The sequence below is a fragment of the Echinops telfairi genome, unplaced genomic scaffold (assembly GCF_000313985.2).
Source record: "Echinops telfairi isolate 266 unplaced genomic scaffold, ASM31398v2 ScPeMD7_3;HRSCAF=10, whole genome shotgun sequence".
In the NCBI taxonomy this organism is placed as follows: domain Eukaryota; kingdom Metazoa; phylum Chordata; class Mammalia; order Afrosoricida; family Tenrecidae; genus Echinops; species Echinops telfairi.
In genome coordinates, this window is record NW_022103899.1 from 32801192 (window position 1) to 32817826 (window position 16635).

Below are 16635 nucleotides of genomic sequence, written 5' to 3' on the forward strand. Positions count from 1 at the left end.
ACAGTTAAAGTGCCCGACTCTTCTTCCTTCTTCACAGGTGTGCAGTAATGAAGCGACCTGTATCTGCGATTTCACCTGGGCAGGAACAGACTGCAGCATCCGAGATCCGGTTAGGAACCTTCACCCACCCAAGGACGAAGGACCCAAGGGTTTGTGTGATTTCAGTTTTCAGTTACTGCATCCTGAATTCCCCGGCAATGCTTTCCATGCCACTGGTGTAACATTTTAGTAGATTTAAAAGCAGGCACATAAGAGAATCTCTTCTGGTCATTTAGATATATATATATATATATTTATTTCTAAAGCAAATGAAGCCAAGTTAGGACTCTGTGTGTGTTATATTGAAAAACACGTTTGGATGGTCATGTTTTGCTCTAATACTGAAATACAGAAGAATCTTTTTCCTTTCTGCTCTTTAAACCTTATTAGTTTCTTTTGATAGTTTGTCTAAGCGATGTCAATTTTCTAAAAGATAAAGTATTTGGGCTGAGATGAGACTCTAGCCATTTCACAATACTTGAATCTCTCCAGAAGGAAGCCTGAGCTTTCTACATTCTTTTTAAACACCCTCTTGCTTAGGAGAAAGATGTGGGAATGCTCAACAGAAGTCTAATTCTTTGAAGAAAGCATGAGAGACGTGGACCTTTGTTAAATCGACCATTAAGAGGGGAGATAGGAGAATTTCAGATCTTAAAATATCTTCCAATGAAAGTCCAGGCTCTGAGGCCTGAAGAAAAGAGAGCCCTGGTGATATAGTAGGTTACACACTGAACTGCTAACCACAAGGTCAGAAGTTCAAACACATCAGCTGCTCCACAGGAGAAAGGTGAGGTTGTCTACTCTTGTAATGATTTACAGTTTGAGAAACCTACTGGGGCAGTTCGACTCTGTCTTACAGGGTCGCTATGAATCAGAATCGACTCCGTGGCAATGGCTAGTTGAAGGCCTTCCGGAGATGCATTGTGTTATCCAACTTAGGAGATACAGGTCTGTAACAGGGACCCCAGGGCCAAATCTCAGGTTCATGCTGTCTTCCGTTCCATTGTGTTGCTATGTGGTCTGTGTCATCATGAATCAGGTCATTATTTTCCCCACCCATCCTTTTATATGACTTTCAGACCTAGAGATCTAGGAAATTCATCAGTCACAACAAACAAGAGTTATTACCCCACTTATTGCCGTATTCCTGAATAGCCTACATTAGTGATTAAGCCAGCAAGTCACTAGGATACATGGTGTACCCAAATAATATCACATTTCAAGGTTTTTGTTTGTGTGTTACTGCTAATGAGAGGAGTAGATGCCACACTTTTCTCCGACATGTAGGAAAACACAGACAGATTTCCTATCATTCTAATCCGCCTAGTTTGGGATAAAAAATTCCTTTGAACTCCCCACACTTCAGGATAGTTCAGATGAGAACCTATGACTCCCAGGAGGCCCGGTAGTCCTCAATCCCTGACAAGATCTAGGCTGCCCTGTGTGGACAGCTCACTGGCAATGGGCAGTTCAACCCCATTGCATGCATTGCTTACGATGCCCATGATACCAACGTTCTGTATGAATCATAATTACACCCTTCATGGTCAGTTTCTGTTGTTCTATATCTGAATGAGAATCAATTCCTTTTCTACACTTACTCATTATCTACACTTCCGAACACAAAGTTCTTAGAACTTCCATCAGAATTTAGCTTGAGAGAAGCTTTAAACCACGATGAGAGAAATGGCCATTCTTTCCCACAGAGCTTTCCTTAGTAAGTAAGTAAGTGATTCGCTTAAAGATCTTGATGCTGATTCCTCAAGTTGTCTTTGAGAGAGGTTGGTACAGAAAGATGCCTGGACAGATGAACTGAGCGAGTAGATTTACTAAAGGCAATTTTTCTTTGTGTGCACAAGGGAGTTATTGTTTGCCTAGTTCTAATTTCTATTCCTTCACCTACTCATCCCTAGAAAAAGTATTTGGAGGCACAAAGCAAAAGTTCCCCTCTAGAGGATAGGGCACTCACAACTTCTCTGTTTAATGTTCTCCCCACGGGATAGCGTGCTTTTTTTTACACTAGCTTAAAAGGTTTTTTGATCATTCACAAAATACATATTTATTACAGATATATTTTTTAAAATACAGAAAATATTCAAAAGGAAAGATTTACTCTTAATCTCATAGTTTTTTCTTGTTGCGTATATATTTTTTATTCTTTTTTAAAAATCATTTTATTGGGGGCTCGTACAACTTATCACAATCCATATATCCATCCATGGTGTCTAGCACATGTGTACATTTGTTGACATCATCATTCTCAATGCATTTTCTTTCTACTTGAGCCCTTGGTATCAGCTCCTCATTTTCCCCCTCCCTCCCCCACTGTCCCTCCCTTGGGAATCCTTGATAATTTATAAATTATTATTATTTTTTCATGTCTTGCACTGACCGATGTCTCCCTTCACTCACTTTTCTGTTGTCCGTCCCCCAGGGTGGGTGTTATATGGAGATCATTGTGATTGATTCCCCCTTAATGAAACAGAGCAAAGATACCCATTTGTGTTGGAGTTGTTAAAAGTTTGGTGAGCTTTTAATAAACTTGATTAGCTATAAAATAACTCATTAATTGAATAAATACAAATCAGCTGGAAATGTAAATTATTATATATCTTTTCAGGAAAAGTGACACAGTTTTAGTACAAGGAAATAATAGCTCTACCTACTATGACTCTTTTCAGCCTTTAGAAACATCTGTACACTAGACACTGGCAAAGTGGGAAGCAACAAAGTCAAACATTTTGACACTTTGTTATGGGTTTGATGTTCTGGTTAAAGGAAGAATATCAAGGAAGAAACTATATGTTTATCTATTTAGCAAATATTTTTGTTGCCACTGTACTATTTGAAAAGAAGCATATCCCCACTATACAGCGCACTCTTTCTTTTTGGCAACTGAAATGGTACATATTAGTGCTGAGCTCAGCTTATCGATGTCTATTTGTTGTATTGTCTTGCCAAAAAAAATAGATAATGAACTCACAATATTGAAACAATGAATACTTTCTTGACTTTCGCTTCCACAGCTGGACGAAGTGCGAAAGCTTTTCGCTACAACTGCACGTTGTATATTCTTGCCCATGACCAGATTGGCTTTCTTGGCACTTGCCTTATGAGCTCAGTGTTTGGAACCTGTGGAAAGGATTGCCATATAAAAATTAGCAGCTCCTACAATGATCTGGTCTGTCACAGACATACTTGAAGGTCTTTCTATATAAAGACACTGAAGATTAAAAAAACAAATTCTATTTTATTTAGCTTCAATGTGCTTCCTTGTTCTGGAGAGCAATTCAAGAAGCATACTTTTTACCCTGAACATGAACTTGAGACACAAATTGAGCCTGATTGCAGCCTGATTGAACAGGATCAAGCTGGTGAAAGCAAAGGCAAATTGAATGATTGTGCATCCAGCGAGCGGAGCATATCAGAAAGGAACCAATGTAATTTGGATGTACCTTTTCTTTTAATCACGAGTTCTTGGAGCAATAAAAAACTCAGCCTCTCCATCTGGGTAGGGACTAAAAACATGTCTGAACACAAGGTCACTGAAGTCCCTCTGTACTTACTGGAGTATCCAGAATTTAAAGGATGTAGACCCTTTGCTCCAGCTTCTCAAGCTAAATAACTGGAAAGTAATACAGACAATATCATAGCACAAACACATGTGTAAGGATTTTTTCTGAAGAATTTCTATCACATATTCTTTCATTCTTTTTCCCCACATTATGTTTTTCCCTACATATTTCTTCCACGTGCAAATACACTGTTCTCTCGTCTTCCAAACTAGGGAACCAACTGAAATGGATTTTGGGGGTGTCCGTAGGAAAGCGGGATGTGTTTCACCGGTGTGTAAAAGATGGAGGATTCCCACCAGAAGAGAGGGATCCGTGTCAACGACCTTCCTTTTTCTATTTTTTTCGGTCCAGAGACACGGTGGCTTGGTGCTTCTTAAACAACACAGTGGAACATTTCTCAGTCTGATGGTTGGCACCATCATTGTAAGAGGGAAGAGAAGAAACTGAAATAGTTCACATCTTTTCAGTGTAATGTATGGGCAGAGAGATCTCACTCCTGGGACGCTTTGGACCATTTCATCGTGACTGTAGTCTTCAGGCCAGAGACAGATCCACTATTTTACAAATGCAAAAACTAAAGGAACTACCAAGGTTCAGAGCTAGTTAATTAGTGGTCCAATGAAGATCCAAACACTGGACGATTTTGAGCTCAATGCTTTCTTTTGTTACTCTGCACTGCCGTATGTAAAGCTGAGATTTAATTGTTCGCTAGTTATCAAAACACAATATTAAGTGGAAAGGGAACCAAAAATCCCCCCACCAAGTAGTGACTAAATGTGTTAGCATAGCCATTGATTGTCCGTAAGAGTGTTCTATTATTAAGAGTCTGAAACCAATCATTTCTAAGGCTTAATAAGTAGTATTATTTGGTGTTACATTTACCTTTTGTGTATATCCTTTGGTATCATTTTGGGGGTGTGTGTGACAGATCTGTAAGTCTATCATTAGGATGATTAGCTCTATGAGATGATTATTATTTGTGATTTTGTGTGACCTAGCTACTTTTCTCCTTAACAGTGTTCCTCTTGATAACTGAAGCTTTAACAGGTCTTAATACTCTTCAGTAATGGCGGGCTCATTTTGTTTAAGCTCAGGAAAACACAATGATGTTTTCATTGACAACATAAACTGAAGTAATATTCTACATGAATATTTGCTTCCTGTTAGATGGTTACTTCTCTCCATGTATTAATAATGAGCTTTACATTTTTTTTTATTTCATGGGAAAGAGAAAGTCTTATCTGATGGTATGTCTCATCTATTGAACTATTTAGCTACATAGGCATATTTGTTATGCCAGTTTCACATTCCAAGCTCGAAAGAACATATTTGGTATTTAGTTCTCATTTTAATTTGTAGCTGACACTAAATCCCCACAGACAGAGGCCTTTGCAGTCTTTGTTCTAAGATGCAGGATGCTACACTCACGGGAATCACACGAATGAAAGAACCCACCAGCATATTTTACCGTCTTATTTCAGAAGCTCCCTAAAGGTAAGAAAAAGGGAGACAAAGTAGTTTCAAAAAAAGCATTTCCAAAACATTTAAAGCATGACTTGCCTGCAGAAGAATTCTACACACAAGGTAGAAAATCCTAAGAAAAGGAGAAAAATTGCCTTGATGTGACATACTTCTTTTAAAAGGCCACCTTTTCACACTGACTAACTAGACAGCAAGGTCTAAGGCTAATAATGACGGCAGCAGTCAGCAGAAACAAAAGAGAAACCCTGGTTCTAAGGCACAAACGGGTCTCAGAAACCAGCTCTCGTGAAAGGTGAGTGTGTCCAGAAGGGGCAGGGTGATGCTCCTCGTCCAAGGTATGCATTACCAGTTACGGCGCTGGGACGTGTCATGTCTGGTCAATATTGTCCCTGGGACAATGACAGCAACAGTGTCATTAAGTGGATGAGAAATGAATCAACAGTTACCTAATAGATTAATATACAAATGAAACTACATCCGAGGCCCTCCCCAAAGCCTCAAAGATCATTTTCTCTCTGACGACGTGATCAATTCTTTGTAGCTATGAAGACCAGCGAAGACCCCAGTTTTCAAATGTGTTTTTACAAACATCCACCCACCTGTGAGCCACTCAATCCAAGTTCGCTTGAAAATGTGTTGACTCACTCACTACGTACACCAGCAAATCACTCTGTTAAGTACAATCACCAAAGGCCGTTATTTTACAGTTATTTACACATATTGTCAGTACACTGGAGCTAAAAGTGGTGGGAGAGAGGAAGACTGCGGGGGCAGAAAATACATTTGAAAAGCTACTTTCCCACGTGTTTTTATCCTGCTTTGTTAAGAGTTCTTATCAGCGGAGAATCTGGAGATACATGCGCTGGTCCCATGGAGAGGACAAATGTTATCTGTTTGTCTTGAATGGATATTTGAACCCTTTGCAGAAAAGTCTGGTCCCTTTGGTTGAGTTTCTAAAACATGCATCTGAGACCCCCGTATCACCCTTATTTCCACAGTAAGAAATTACATCCAGATCAAATTTGAACGCCTTTAAAAACTGCTAATTTTATCTATTATATAGTCATATATGTGTCTTTGTATTTAAAAATCAACAAGTAATCATTTCTGGTCGGGGGATTTTTTTCTCTTCCAGCATGTAGCATACACGATTCCTATACAAACGGAAGAGCTGATAAGATTCTCATGAGAGCCAATGTCTAGAATTTAAGACCTCCTGCTCCCCCCCACACACCAAAGAGTTAGAAGATTATGTATGCTAATTCATGCCATTTTCTGAAATAGTTGCCATCCCCATGTTTGCCTCTGCAGCGTGAAGACCTGAGACGACGCTCAGGCTATTGCACGGTCGGCCTTCGCTTTCTCCTCTCGATGCTCGGGCTCTCAGTAGACTTTCTCTTGTGTCTCAACCTTTGTACTTATTTATTTAAAAAATATATATATATATTTTAAGAATAACTCAGGTTGTGCTTAGTAACACATCTAGAACCCATCATACCTAATATTTAATCACACACCCCCCCATTGTAATTATACAGTTTCTCATCAGGGTTGTAGATAGATCCAGGGTGCTCTCTTCTTCTGAGAGAATAATTCGTTGAAAAATAAGTGAGCTCAATATTATCCTTTAAAAAACCAACAACGTGACTTTGAGTCCAAGTGCTTAGTTTCTTTTCATTATGTCTTGGAGCACAGGGTCTGTAGGAAGTGCAGCCACGTGGAATCGTCACTATTTTCATGAGTAACATAAGTTGAACTTAACAGTTCGCTTCACCGAGCCGTGTTCACAGTTAAAATGCCTACCTGGGAACATGCGTGTGCACATGCACGGATACTCAAAACCCACACCTGCAGCTCATTGACTGCCACTCAGAGGGACCCTGAAGAACAGAGTCGAGTGGCCCCCTGGAGCTTCCGAGGCTGGATTCTTCATGGAAGCTGACTGGCCTTCTGACTTTCACACAGAGCAGTTGGTGGGTACATACAACACACACACACACACACACACACACACACACACACACACACCCTTAAGCAGTTGGTGGGTACATACAACAACACACACATACACACACACACACACTTAAATAATTTGGCTTCCTCTTCCAACCACAAACTTTATTTTGTCTGCGCAGAGCAAACCTTGGGCATCCCCACTTCTAACAGCTTGAGTTTTCAATACGAAGAAGCAGTCGCAGGAGCAGGGGCGCGGGACGATCTCCACTCACTAGGGATCTAGTCCTTGAGGTGAAAACCAGCGACACTGTTTCGGAGACCTTAACTTCCTCTCAGTGGGTGGTCTAGACAACCCGTCCAAACACTGTAGCAGAGTTACTTGAAATACACTTTTCAGGTAAAAAATACAGTTAATGTACAAAATGTTTTGAGTATGTAAGGATTTTCACAAAACTGTAAATTGTAGGCTCAAAATTTTGGAAATATCTTGCTTCTGATGCATATTTTAGAATGGGAGAATTTTTTTCAGAAATCCACAAGTGGTTTACCCCTTTTGTACTTGAAGTCGAGATTTACTGTTATACAATTCAAATCACACTTTCACTTTACCTCTCACTGCAGAAAGTATAACTCAGATTGTTTCGTCCGTGTGTTTAAGAATCTTTATAAAAATATTTTGTTTTCAAGCCATATTTGTGGATTTTGAAGGTAAATTTAAAATGATCCTCAAAGGTATTCAATGTGTATGTATCTTACTTTCCAATCTTAAGGCAGAGGTTCAATATTTAATTGACACTCGGGATTTCCTGAAGAGATGATGCTTTCAGTGCAATCAGAGTGTGATTCCTTTGTTAAAGAACATCTCCATTTTCCCTCCACACAGCGAACATGGCCACCAGCAGGCTAATAGGTGCCGTGGCAGGCACGATTCTGGCCCTGGGGGTGATTTTTGGAGGCACGGGGTGGGGCATAGAGTAAGCATCTTTGAGTTTCGCAGTGTTTCTGTGTGGTGCCTGGTGTGTGAGGCGACCCTTGGTCCCTGACTCCTTTGTGTCTTGTCCCAGTGACTGTCTCCTGTGCTAGTGCAACTTCTGGTGTGATTTGGATGTGTTTGTGTCTTGTGGTTTTCTTGTGCAGTGGAGAACCTTCTCCTGTCTGGGACGATGTGGGGCATAGTACTGTGTTGGGGTGCTTATTATCGCTTCATCATTGGGGCAATGGCCCAAACGTCTCCATTGCCCCTCCACTTGTAGGTCATCGCACTGAAAAAGTGTGATTCTAAAAGATGTCTGACTACTTATTAGCATAAATGCATTTATGTGAGCGCTCTATTCGGGTGCTTAATCATGAGTTTAATCTTCACTCGGTCTAATAAATCCAAGTGACCTGAGCTATCTCTTGAACAAAATCTGAATGGTAGCCACTAATAATCCCTCAGATTTTTAAAGGCATCTAGAAAGCTTCAACATGATTTTTTTAATCAATTATATTTAGGATCCTGCCCTTCATTTTTTTCCTATAAAGCAGGTTCTTAATTTAAGTTTGATGTTTGTATAAATATTTGGGAAGAAGCACAGTCAAAAACAGAAAGCCTGCAGAGCCTGAAGTGGATGTTTGGAAGCTATCTGACGTATTTGTCTGAGCAGTAGCCAGGACGCTAGTCAATATTTCGTGTCGCTTTCACGGAGGTCCCGTCCTCCTGGGCCGTAATTTAGCTCACTCTGTCCTTGGCTCATATCCGTAGGATCGTTGCCAGTTTTCGGTGGAACAACTCATTCATGAGACTGGTAATTTGTAGACTAAGAGGTCACCGTGATTTTTAAAAAATGATTCTGAAGGGAGCGTTCACAAATGACTGAACTGCCTCTTCCCGTGCCATCTGTTCTGCCGGTCTGTGGTTCAGGGATGACTTCAGAGCATCCGAAGGGGTCACCAGGCATTCTCCACACCAGCAGCCAGATCCTGGGCATGCCGGCCATTTCAGGCACATCCCTCTTTCGTCACACTGGCGGAGCCCACTGATTCCCTTCCAGCCTGAGGAGGAAGGCAAGCAGATCTGCAGATCCCACGCTGTGTTGCAGATTGAAGGAGCCTGCTCTTCCCTGTGTGAAGGACGTGAGCCAGGCTTGGACCTTCTCACTCCCGTGCCATTGGTCTGAACTGTGAAGGTCGTAGCCTAGTGGACATTGGAAACACTGGAGTGCATTTATATCTCTTCATTGGTTAGAATATAAAATATATCCCAGGGTAAAACACTCAGAGAAAATTAGAAATGTGCCCCGTAGATTTTCACTTTGACTCTGTCCATGCGCAGGAGTAACATTCCTTTACCAGGAGGAAATCCTGCATGCACATGTGTGAAATCCCTCATGAAGAAAGGTAGCGTTCCAATACGCATCCCACATCCATTGCTGAGATCATGTTTGGCCATAATTGTGGTGTCCTGTCATAACCAAGTTGCAGGGGTGAGTTTTAGTAATCCTCCCTTAATTTTTAGAGACAGACAAAACCCCAGAGACCTTTACTGTCAGACACAGTCCTTGTTACGGGCACCTGTTTCCATCCTTTCCAGTGTTGTTGGTTTCTGTGGCTATCCTGGTTCTGACAGGTAAGTCCGTGGATGGATACATATTTTTCTAAGAAGAGATGCTATTTATTAATCTCTTGGCTTATCTGTTGTTTGTGTCTAGTATTTCTTCAAGTTCTAATTTTTGCCAGAGTTGCTACAGAAGTAAATGTAGTCGTTAAAGTAAAATTGGTGTAGTAAATTATAAATTGTTCTTAGACTTTCTATTCTAAATCATAACGTGATTTTCGTTGAGTTAAGAGCTATTTCATGAGCAGAGGGTTTTGTTTTCATGTTTGTTTTTGTGTCCATTCCTTAGCTTAGGATGATCAGAACTCTTTTTAATGAATTATGCAGTTATTCTCATTGCCACCTAAGCTTTTTTTACTTACGGGAATATAAATCACGTCTAAGTATGGAGTACATTCATAGAGATACAAAGCTATTTTAAAATATGTGTTTCAAAATTGGATTCCCTACTCCAATATCCAGAGGAAATACGTGTCCCTCGAATGACTTTTCATTTGAGTTAGCAAAGTTTGTGCCTGTCAGCACTGTCAGAACACTAAAGGAGCCCTAAGCAATATACAAATGAGTGAGCCTCTGTTCTGGTACACATTATGTTCTCAAACAGACGGTGTGCCTAGCTTGGTCCAGGGACTGTAGTTCACTGACCTCTGGTTCGGAGCATACGGTACAGAGTCAGGCAAATCTGTGTTCAACTCTTGCCTCCATCACTACCCTCTTGAAGCCTCTGCTTTCTCATCTGTTCGACAGAAATAGCCATCACCCTACTGACTGCCTCTGTATGGGGTGAGGATCCAATGATCCAAATATGTCAAGTACTTAGAAACACACCTTGTAGAAACTGAGTGCTCCACAGATAGCAGTTAAACTGCTTTCCGGGAGCCCTTGTGGTGCAACCATTAAGTGCAAGGCGGCAAACTGAAAGGTGGGTAGTTCAAATCCACCCAGTGGCTTCCATAAGGATTCCACGAAGAGAACTCTGTGAGACAATTCTACTCTGTCACACTCTGTCACACTTGGAAAGCCCGATGGCGCCCGACAACAGCATCAAACTGCTTTTATTGTTCATTCTTTTTAGGCGCAATTGTGGATGTATCTCTGGAGGCCTCAGAGATGCCTGTTCTTTAGAGCTGCGGCGCTTCCTCCTAAGAGGATGTCACAAGTTCAGGAGACTCCTCGGCAGTTTCCTCCACCTGTCTGCCCACAAACACGGAGCAGGCTCTTTGTGTGAAAACACGGTTTTAGTGTGACCAGAAGTGGCAGCCATGTAGGTACACAGTTGAGGGCATTGATGTGAACAGAAAAGAGAGTTTTCTGCGTAGAAAGGAATGCATGGCCCACCTACAGAGGACCTTACAGGAAGTAGCAAAAGTGTCCTTGTGACGTTTGCAGTAAGAATAGATAGTTAGGACCGAATGTTCTGTGCTGTTAACGAGCAGTGATTCACTTTACTTAGTTGTAAAAAGCACCTAGCTCCGTCTTTCCAAAATGAGGCAGAGAGCTTACTGTACTACACATCAGAACTAGTCCAACAGCTGACAGATAACGCCACCTTAGATTTCTTATTTATTTATTCATTTGGCTGTTCTTCTTGCTCCATTCATTTTTAATATCTCAAAGTCTCAAGTTTCTCTAAGTAAAAAAACAGGAACCTGAACAACATTCTCAGCTCAATCGAAGTTAACGCCATTTCCCCAATATTACCCAAATGAACTTGACGCTCCTCTGATGTCTTGCCTTTGCTGTGTAGCACTGTCAGGACCGTGGCGAAGTGTGCCTCCTAGAGGAAGGACACGCTTTATTGACGACCCCTTCTTTCTGACTTGTCAGTCCTTACCAACTCCAAACGACGGATAAGAACGTCCACATTCAGGCAGCTTGGAAGAGCGCTGAAGTGGAGGATTTTTCTTTGTTCCCATGCCCTGCTTATTCATCAGGTTGAACAAATTCTAATACAGTTTTATTCTTTATGTTTTTTTCTAAATTTCATTTGTGATATTGGTGAAGGGGAAATGGAAAATACGTAAAAACAGCCATTGGGGGCATCTTTGCTTCAAATTCGGTAGAAGGTGAATTGAGTGAAGTTCAGTGCCAGTGCTACAGACTTTTGATGAGAAGGGATACATGCCCACGCACTAGCTGTCCAGAGCTTCCCAAATACAGTTAAGCCAAGTAAATAAAGGCTATTCAAATGTCGTTAGTTTTGTTTTGTTTGTTTGATTTTACATTGGATACTTACTTCCTGACACCAATAAACCATCTGTCCCTTGTGGTAACTACATAGGTTGGCTCATATGATTTTCTTCCCACGATCCTTTGTCACAGGTCCTAGTGCCACCAATCTCATAATAGGCTCCATCGCCGGTGCCATCCTGGTAGCCGCCATTGTCCTTGGGGGCACGGGCTGGGGATTTAAGTAAGCAATGCCGCATGTCGTCTTCTCAGTGGCTCTGCACTTCTCTTTCCTGCTTCCAGAAACACGTTTTGAGTTCCTGCTACAAGATTTTGAGTTTTAAAAGTTAAACAAAAAAAGTAAACATGCTACAAGTATGTGTGTGTGTGTGTGTGTGTGTGTGTGTGTGTTCTTCCAGAAATAGGATAGAGAGGAGAAACACAAAGCATCAACTATCATCTTCAGACAAGGGGGGAAACAGGAGGGGCGGGAGGACCCAGGAGCCCAAGTGGAAGGGCACTTAGTCGGAGTTCTTCAGCAGAGGACACAGCGCTTCCAGGTGGCACATCCCTTTATAAACAGATGGGAAAGAAGCCGTGTAGGCAGGGAGAAGTGAATCCGAAGTGCTTGCATCTGTTTCAGAGAGATTTGTACTCCATTGGTAGACTCCATTTAAACTTTTGCGCTATTCTGGAGACATCATTATTTTTCACATGTAACATGGAGGATTTGAAAGGCTTCATTCTTAGAGAACAGCAGATTTTAAAATGTGTATTTTCATGAATTCTCTAGCTAACTGAACTGGTATTTGAAATCTAGGCGACACTTAATGTTTTCTCAGTTCCTGCTAATATTGACACAGCAGGTAGAACTAGCATATTTTCTGTGTGACCCTTTAGTTTGCTTTGCACATTGCTCACTGAACTGAGCTTCCTTAAATAGACATGCCAGAGAGTAGGCATTAACTCTGATCACAAAGTTTAGACTTGTTTTCTCCAGTTCGGACATTTCTACACCTCAAATTCATTGGATAATTGCTTTTCTACACTTTTTCCTGCTCTGGTGACTTGATTATTATGATTTGTAGATAACACATCTTGTGCCTCATATTCCCCAGCACAAAGTCATGTTCAACCAGATCAACAGAAACAAACCTAGTGGAAAGTAACATTGTTACCCAATGTTCTTCAAAGCCCACCTTGGCCCCATATCATTACTCAATAGAGGCATCTCTTGGTCAGAAGTACCTAAAGATTTGCCTTCATGATGAACTGTATTCCATTTTATCCTTGGAGTCCTGAAATATTTAAATCAACTGAAATATCATGTTTAGGGACTTATTTTAAAAACAAAGAGACACTTTAAATCAAGGTGGCATTCCCTGTGTTGTCATGTGCAGACCCAGTGGACCTCACGCCTTTGAGTGGCTTTGACCAGAAAAGCTGCTCTCAGACAGGCTTTCTTCCAACAAGAGATATTGTTGAATCTGTTTAGCGACATGGCTTTGTCATCTGTGCGTGTAAAAACAAACAACACCCAAGAAACCACACAGTGTGCGCAACTCAACATTCAAATTCCTTGTCCTGGTATTAACAAGATACATCCCAGATCATCAGGACACCTAACAAAAGAGCACGTTTCGCCGGGGCTAGCCTGACGCGAGCACACCCTCTCTTTGCACCCCCTTCTGTTCAGAAGTCTCTGTGCTTTCTGCGAGTCCCACATCTGCTCTTACTGCAGTATCATGCTTTCTTGCACTTTTTCATAAATGTGTCTCTAGAACATATTTTTTTAAAAAGATTCTTCCCCAGGCTTTTGACGCCTTGGCACCAGGACAGGCCCAGACAACTGTGGACTGTGCCCTGCGCCATCCAGCCACGCGCAGGGTGACATTTGCCATTTCTATGCTTGCAGATGGAGCACTTGGCTGTAGCAGGACCTCAAAACCGTGGCCTGGCCTAGCCCACAGCTTGAGCTGCATGTTTCTTTGGGGGGGCGGGGGGCTGGAAACGGCTTTTTCACTGTGTGTGTAAGTGGATGAGGCCCTGTGTGAATGATTCAGATGGGAGAAAGGTGTCTGGCCATCAAAATAGCCACAAAGGTAAAAGAGTCACAGGGCAGGACCAACACACGGTGAGATACAAAGCAGCCGCGCAGGTGCGGGGAGCGGGCTGCTGTGCAGACACACCTCCTGTCACCCCGGGCCGAGCTCCTCCAACTTTCCCAGAAGTGCCGTCGAAAGGCACACGGTAGCTCAGAAAAAATATTTTCATGCCCCAAAACAAAGGGAGGAAAACGGGGAAGCTTGTGAAGAATTCTTGAGCATTCGGAGTTTATATGTGGAGAACCTGCAGTTGCCTGGACAGCCCCGCTCACGGGCATCTCGTGAGGGTCTCGGTTTGCCTTTTCCAGAGTAATGGTGGCCCCGGCGTCTACTGACTTCCGCTGGCTGCCTCGCCTTCAAACCTAGGTCTTGAAGGAGAGAGCGTGCTTAGGGTTTTTGCTCGCGTTTTGGTAACTTTGGAGATTAGGAGCCTAGAGATAGTTTGGAAGTATAATTATTTGCTATTTTAAAACATTTGAACTTTTCCATCGTGTTCCCTGTAAATCAAGACGGGTTCCTTCAGGAAAAGAAGGTGGAAATAGTCCATCCTAAAAAGGCTTGCTCAAAACACTGCTTGGGGAAAGCCTTCTAGAAACAGGTTTGATGACGGAAAGAGCTAGGTGCGTTTCGCTCAGAGTGAAGGAAGTGTGTGCCTTGGTCGGAGAGAGGAGTGCTGTTTTCTCAGGTCACATTTCTTGGAAGGCAGTGTCCTGAGGAATTCGGGGGGTTGGGGCGTATCCTACTTGTTCCGCACAGTGTCTCTCCTGTTCAAGGACAGATGAGGACTACAGCTGAGCCGTGGCCTTCTCTGCCACTCTTGTTCCGAGAAGCCCGATTTCCTCCCAAAAGATAAAGAACAGAGGACCTCTCTGCGTGTGCGTGGGCATGTGCGGGTGCATGTGTGCTCTTTATGTGTACGTCGCAGTTATCAGCCTCATTTGAATCGTGGCAATCAGGAAAGAATGCCACCTTTGATGACTTCCCGTCAGCCGGCCTAGTGCGCTGGTTCTTGCAAACAGAACTTCCTCGGGCTGGGTTGGGGGTTCCTCAGCTGAAAAACGTGGCCTCTCGGGGACATGTGGTGGTGACACCTGGGAGACTTTGGATCCTGAACTCCATACTGCGGAAGGGTGAGGTGACTATTAAGGGGAGATTGAATCTGTGCATTTCCAGGTCTTTGGGGTTTTAGGATTTCCTTTGAGGGCTTTTGTGGAAAAGGAATGCAGGTGTTTCCTTGGCCCACCAGTGTGTCCAAATTGCTCCCACATCGGCCTTGACTTCCCTGAACACTCTCTTCCTTACCCGAAGGTCGCAATCCTTTGTGTGTTCAATTGGACAAGGAAGGCTCTTGTTTCCACTGGTCACCGGGAACACAGTGGCTAGATGAAGGATCAGTTTAGGGACAGCTCCCCGAAAGCTTTGGAAAGGCGCAAAGTAGAACAGATGAGGGCTGATGCTAACGAAAGGACATGGGAGGGGACAGGTAGGAAACGACAAGAAGGTTCACGTAACATAGTATGCTGGAACATTTAAACAACATGGGTTCCAGGACAGATATTGAGCCCTGGGAGGATGTCTCAGTGTGTGGAACTATCCTCATGTTCTGCCACCTGCTCTGTCCCTGGGATTCAGTGGCAAAGGGGCTTTCTACCACCACCAGGAGTGGCTGTGGTGAAACTGCTCGAGCCGTCCAACATGGCTCATGTAAGTAGTCTGCTTCATTGTCATATGTAGTTTCCTTTCTCTGAGAAGTCACTTGGGTCACTAATTTTTTTTTTAAACATTTTATTAGGGGCTCATACAACTGTTATCCCAATCCATACACACATCAATTGTGTAAAGCGCATTTGTACATCGTTTCTCAAAACATTTTCTTTCCACTTAAACCCCCGGCATTAGGTCCTCATTTTTCCCCTCCCTCCCCGCTCCCCCCTCCCTCATCAGCCCTTGATAGTTTATAAATGGGTATTTTGTCATATCTTTCCCTGTCCGACGTCTCCCTTCACCCACTATTCGGTTGTCTGTCCCCCAGGGAGGAGGTCACACACAGTTCCATGTAATCGGTTCCCTCTTTCCTACCCATTCTCCCTTTACCCTCCCTGTTTTACCACTCACACCACTGGTCCTGTAGGGCTCATCCGTCCTGGATTCCCCGTATTTTCAGTTCCTATCTGTACCAGTGTACATCCTCTGGTCTAGCCAGACTTGCTAGGTCGAATTCGAGTCATGGTAGTGGGAGCGGGGAGGAAACATTTAGGAACTAGAGGACAGTTGTATTTTTCATTGTTGTTACATCGCACCCTGACTGGCTCATCTAATTTATACGGTGCCTGATTTGGGCTCTAAGAAATCCTGTCTGACCAATGTTCTGTGTTGTTGACATGCTCCGGAAGGCGTTTAGCGGACTCACGAAGAAGGGTGTGTAGAGGAGGCCATTTGGATCACCTCACAAAACTCACTGAATTGCTCGATGCCAACATGGGTGAAACTGGACCAGAGCATCATACTGCTAGTGACGTTTTCTCAGAATATTAAATATCTCTTTTTGGTAGAATTAGAAAATAGGGTCTATTTTAGCTAGTCTTTTCCAAGAGGAAGCGAACAAAAAAGCTGCTTAATGAGAGTCACGACCACAGCCCAGAGTAAAATGAAGAGCCCGATTCTCCTAGCACCAGTCAGGCACATTCCCTTTCAGACCTTAGGTGGCCCCAGG

General features: G+C 42.7%; 1 protein-coding gene across 1 annotated transcript in view; it reads left to right on the forward strand.

Annotated features, from left to right (window-relative positions):
• ADAM23 (ADAM metallopeptidase domain 23) overlaps window positions 1–16635 on the forward strand; it is a 206917-nt gene that overhangs the window by 187614 nt on the left and 2668 nt on the right. The window contains exons 24-25 of the mRNA XM_045296710.1: window positions 38–149; window positions 11971–12061. Coding sequence (XP_045152645.1) covers window positions 38–149; window positions 11971–12061 — 203 coding nt within the window. The remainder of the gene's footprint in view (window positions 1–37; window positions 150–11970; window positions 12062–16635) is intronic.